The following is a 5777-nucleotide window of genomic DNA, read 5'->3' as shown; positions in this document are numbered from 1 at the left end:
CAGGGTTACTATGGGTCAGAATTGACTTGATGGCACTTAACAACAACGTTGTTGTTGGTATTCCTGATAACATATTCTTAAGAACAGCATGCACACACACACACACACACACACACACACACATATAGATAGATAGATAGATAGATAGATAGATAGATAGATATAGATATATAATAGCAGATTATAAATCCAGACATTTATATAATCATGTTTTGAGACAAAGGAACATTAGCAAGTTCTGAGGCAGAAAATGTATGCTCCTATATAGATACATTGTTGTTAAGTTCAGACATTTATATAATCATGTTTTGAGACAAAGGAACATTAGCAAGTTCTGAGGCAGAAAATGTATGCTCCTATATAGATACGTTGTTGTTAAGTTCCATCGAGTTGTTCTAATTAATAGTGACCCTATATTCAGTTTCCAAGGAGTGGCTGGGGATGTTGAATTGGCAACCTTGCAGTTCAAACTTACCTTGCCGTGTAGTGCATTCACAGTAGCGCCACACCAGGACTCCATAGCTCTATATCCATATTTATATATCTCTATACACACCCTTTTGTATTGCATAAGTATCCCTTGCTCCAATTTATTTATTTTTCCTTTCTAGGTCACTTGGTGTTCTTGACTTGGAGAAAATAGGAAATGACTCTAATGTATCAGAATTTGTTCTTCTGGGTCTATCATCCTCTTGGGAGCTGCAACTATTTCTCTTCTTACTATTTTTGATGATCTACATGACTATTGTCCTGGGAAACTTCTTGATAATGGTGACGGTGTGGACTGATGGCCATCTGCTTCAGTCTCCTATGTACTATTTTTTGAGCCATCTCTCCTTCATTGACTTATGTCTGAGCTGTGTTACTGTGCCCAAGATGTTAGGAGATTTTCTAAGACAGGAAAAAACCATCTCCTTTTCAGGATGCCTGGCCCAGATCTACTTTCTTCACTTTCTGGGAGCCAGTGAAATGCTTCTGCTGACAGTCATGGCCTACGATAGGTATGTTGCCATCTGCAATCCTTTGCACTACCTGACTGCCATTAACCGCCAGCTATGTCTTCAGTTGATTTTTGCCTGCTGGTGTTGTGGTTTCATCCATTCTATTACACAGGTAATTCTGATCATCAAGCTGCCCTTCTGTGGTCCCAATGAACTGGACAACTTCTACTGTGATGTTCCACAGGTCATCAAGCTGGCATGCATGGACACTTCTGTCGTAAAGTTGCTGATGGTCTCCAATAGTGGTTTGCTATCTCTTATCTGCTTCTTGGTCTTGATAATTTCCTATGCTGTCATCCTAATGGCCTTGAGGACTCGATTCCTACAGGGCCAAATTAAGGCACTCTCTACTTGTGCCTCTCACTTAACAGTGGTCAGCCTGATTTTTGTGCCATGCGTATTCATCTACCTGAGACCTTCCTGCAGCTTCTCTGTGGATAAAGTATTCTCTGTATTCTATACAGTGATCACACCTATGTTGAACCCTCTCATCTACACACTCAGAAATGCTGACATGAAGACAGCTATGCAGAAACTGAGAAAAAAGCACGTGACATTCTGCTACCATTTTGAAGGATGAACAGGAAGAAATGACTTAGAAAGCATATTATCCTTTAGGAATGTCTTAATTCATCCTGTACCAGAGAATGAATGAAGACCAGTTTGGTGACTTTGAGATAAAAGAGAAAATAGCATAAAATCAGAGTACATTGCTCTAGATTATAATTATAAGACATAGGTAGATTTTGGGGTGGCCATTATTAAGCAGGGACCTTAGGAATATTTAATGGATCATGAATGCTATCAGGGAGTGCTAGGGTCAGAGGACACTTGAAAGATAAATCCTTCTATCCATTTGTCTATATATAGGGTCTATTTATTCAATTCATTTTTATCTCTTTTCAAGTAAAAGAAGACATTGCACCTCCATTTGTGCACAGTTCCTCTAAGGTTTAACAATCTCTAAATGTCACAGAATTCCTTCTGATATCTCATCAGAGTTTCTTCTGAAGCTGTATCAACCTGTGAACAGGCCCTGAAAATAGCACTTACCATCCAATATACGAGTGTATACTGAAGAGTGGTGCTCTATATAGTGCCAAATTTTAGAAATGCATTTAAACATCTCACTTGAATCAACATATGTTTTTAAGCAAGTTTATGTGTGAGAGAAACAAAGTCTTGGAGTCAGTGGGTGATGGAAGCTATTGGTATTCTGTTGTAGAGACTTCTATAGGGAAGGCATCCATTTCACCTTGAGTTTTTCCTTCATTATAGAATTATGATGATAAATTGTAGATGCTAATTGACTTTTTAACTGAGTTGTTCAAGAGTTATAAGCTCTAAAGGAAAAGAAAAAGTAAGAAAAAAATTGTGGGCTCAAAGCGCTAGTCCATCTGATTCCTGCCCTTTAGGTACTCATAGTTATTACCACTGAGTCTCAAAAGAACTTGAGGAGTAGGTAATTATTCAACTTCATTGTTATAAATGAATTTAGAGTTGTTAAGTGACCTGTCCAAGATCACTTAGAAAAAGTGCAATCAACTAAAGAAACTAGTAATTTTATAAAATTAAGATCAAACTAATATTTTGCTCTCCAGAAAACTATTGATATCAGTTATATGAACTAATTTCTTAACAACTTCTATTGTATATGTTTAAAAGCTCCCAAACACCAAAACCAAACCCTGTAGCAGTTGACTCAATTTGAATTCACAGTGACTCTACAGGGCAGAGGAAGATGGTCCAGTAGGATAGATATTTTGTGGAAGCAGACAGCCACATCTTTCTCCCATAGAGTGGGTTTGAACCACCAAAATTTTGGTTAGCAGTCAAGTGCTTAACCACTGGGTCATCAGGGTTTCCTTGTAGGAGCTTCAGAGCTAGGATATCCCAAAAAAGAACCACTCAAACATTTATATTTAAGGTTATCTATTGCTGATGTGGAGTTCTGGTGCAGCTCTGTGGTATAAAGCACTGGACTGCAAAGTCAGTTTGAACCACAAGGTCAGCGGTTCAAACTCACCAGCCACTCGTTGGAAATACTGTACAGTGTTGCTATGAGTTGTAAATGACTCAATGGCACTTAACAACAACAGCAACAATTGCTGATGTGTATCTCCTTGAAACTTTTCATGGCTATAGAAATATACATACATTCTGTTTACTTATGAAAATATGAAATTAATTTTTAAGGATATTTTTATATTGGCTCACTGTATTTCCAAATCTGTTATGGAGAGTAGTTTTCTGATGAGCTAGCTGAAAAACGTCAGAAAAAAAATATCTGAAATGCCAACCCTTAGTAGGATTTACTGGGTAATTTAAAATATTCCTGGTTATGTAAGAGCTTTCTTTATACTGGAACAGGGATTGGATTGTTATTTCTCTGTTAAGAGTTAATTATCTTAAATAAATCTTATGTCTGTCTGTTTGTACAGAAGGATCTCTTGCAGGCTAGAAAGAAGGCTTCTACTGGGGGATTTTTCAATAGGGTGAGTGTGGGAGTGGCATTCCTACTACAGATCGAATGCTCTCTCCCCTACTACACTCAAGATTTCTACAGGATTTTTTTTTTTTTTTTTTTACACTTTATGAATATCCAGAAGAACAAACAGGAGGAAACTACCAACCAAAGAATGTTGTGTGTCAGGTAGGCACATGGCAGGCACACGAATCACCAGATTATCTTTTAGCATCAGCTGCCTGCAGCATATCTCATTGCTGACGTTCCTCTTTTGTAGTGAAGTTTAGGCTCTTAGAAAACCATTTTAAATGTCAAGAACTTTGTGTATTTGCTTTTGTGTTTTCAATCTTCCAATATTTGCTTTAACCAATTACTTAGATTAAATTCACTTTATTAATATAATTTATAAAGTTTCTGCTTTCCTGCCTGTCCATGATTGATGTTATCTGGGTGTCAGTGGCTTCAGAGTTCACTTTTCAAATGACTGGTCTTACTTCAGGGTCTTCCTGACCTCTGCTTTGTGTCTATCCTTGAGGGTGGACAATACTGTTGGTGTGTGGAATCTTTAATGGAATCATGTGTAAAGCATGTAGTGAGAGCCTGGACATGTGCCTTAAACATCCACATTCATGCATGTGATAGATCTTGTCACAGTGGAACATGGAACCAGTAGAAGAGGCTGGGAACTGGGGGCCAGAGGCTTGTTCTTTCTACACTATTAGATTCTGGTGTAAGGTCAAGGAGCATGAGAATCTTAAATTTGCAACCTGCAAATTTTGAGTACATACAGACATATTTTATTAAACTTTGTCAGCTTGACTTAATAACTTTTACGTGTTTAGACACATAGTCTCTGGGCTCCATTTTTATTCTCGGTTCCATAGATACCCACTTCCTTTTTCAGGACCCTTGACCTTTGCAATATTGATGTAAATGACAGAAGCAAAAGAGAGGTCTAATTCATAAAATCATGGTTGAATTCCAGGACATATCATGGAAAAGGTCATACACATTAATTGCTTGAATACATTGTTAATGAACCAATAAGCTTTATAAGTTAAATCACCCTACTCAACCCCTTCCTCAACTTCATTGCCAAATTATTCCTTCTAAGATTCCTAGAAATGACAAGGTTACTAGAAAGAAACCAGCATGTCACCCAATATTTATCTCTAATTTAGAGAAATTTAAGTTTAATTTAGAAAATAAAACTCTGGAGATGTTCCTCTAATAATTCTTAAAGATTTTGTTATCCTTGAACATTCATTCATTTATTATCAATTAATTATATATTGGAGTCCTGGTATGGTGCCATAGAATAAGCAGCTGATCTTAAAGTTTGTTTGGACCACAAGATTGGTGGTTTAAACTCACCAGCCACTCCTTGGAAACCCTATACAGGGTCACCATGAGTCTTAACCAATTTAATGACACTTACCAACAAGAAGAATTATGTATTATTAATACAACTATTATTTGCTGAGTGCCTATGATGTGCTTAGAAACGTAGACATCTTGCTATTTGGATCTTCTGCCAAATATATCATCTCCTGGTTTGGGGCTATAGGGTCAGCACTGGACTATAAACCACATGGTCAGCAATTTAAACCACCAGCTGCTCCTCAGAAACCTTATTGTTGTTATTATTGGCTTTGCTATAGAACTATTCTAAATCTTGGGACTAGTTCTAGTGAATAAATTTGTCCTAAGACCAAATGTTTATTCCAGTCCACAGTATTGTCCCAGTCCTGTCCCTATGGTTTACATTTCTGAATGCCTCTATGCTGCTGAACATATTGCTTCCTGTGCTGGAATTACTGACCTATGTTTCACTTTTAATACTCAGATTAAATGTCTCATCTTCTTGGAAGTCATCTCTGATCCTGCTATTTTATATTTCTATTAACCATTTCTCATATGGATTCTTACAAAAGAATACTGTTCTTATTTGTAAGTAGCAAAGCACTTACCACATTTATTGCTACTTTCTTCATATTTTTGTATTTTTTTTTTTTGCGTGTGTATGTACTACAGTGTTCAGCACAGTACCAAGTACTACAGAAATGCTCAATAAATGCCTTTTTAAAGAAAGAAGGGTAAGAAAAAAGAAAAGGTAAAAAGGAAATAATTTTTAAAAAAGGAATTTAGAAAGGAAGGAAAGAATAAGAGAGTTTAAAAGAGAGAGCAAGAAAGTGACTTAGTGAAATACAGAGATTAATAAATGAGAGATAGATGGATAGATTATGTTGTTGTGCTTATGTGCCTAGAGTCGGTTTGACTCATAGTGACCCTGCATAGGGTTTCCGAGG

At 36.9% G+C, this 5777-nt stretch overlaps 1 protein-coding gene across 1 annotated transcript in view; it reads left to right on the top strand.

Moving 5' to 3' along the window:
- LOC102821795 (olfactory receptor 4Q3-like) overlaps nt 1–1581 on the top strand; it is a 2605-nt gene extending 1024 nt beyond the window's left edge. Inside the window, exon 2 of the mRNA XM_006877157.1 lies at nt 612–1581. Within this exon, the coding sequence (XP_006877219.1) occupies nt 612–1581 (970 nt within the window). The remainder of the gene's footprint in view (nt 1–611) is intronic.
- The last annotated feature ends 4196 nt before the right edge of the window (nt 1582–5777 follow it).

Source organism: Chrysochloris asiatica, unplaced genomic scaffold, assembly GCF_000296735.1.
Source record: "Chrysochloris asiatica unplaced genomic scaffold, ChrAsi1.0 scaffold00444, whole genome shotgun sequence".
In the NCBI taxonomy this organism is placed as follows: Eukaryota; Metazoa; Chordata; class Mammalia; order Afrosoricida; family Chrysochloridae; genus Chrysochloris; species Chrysochloris asiatica.
Note: the sequence above shows the minus strand (reverse complement) of the source record. Positions and strands in the feature narration are given on the sequence as shown.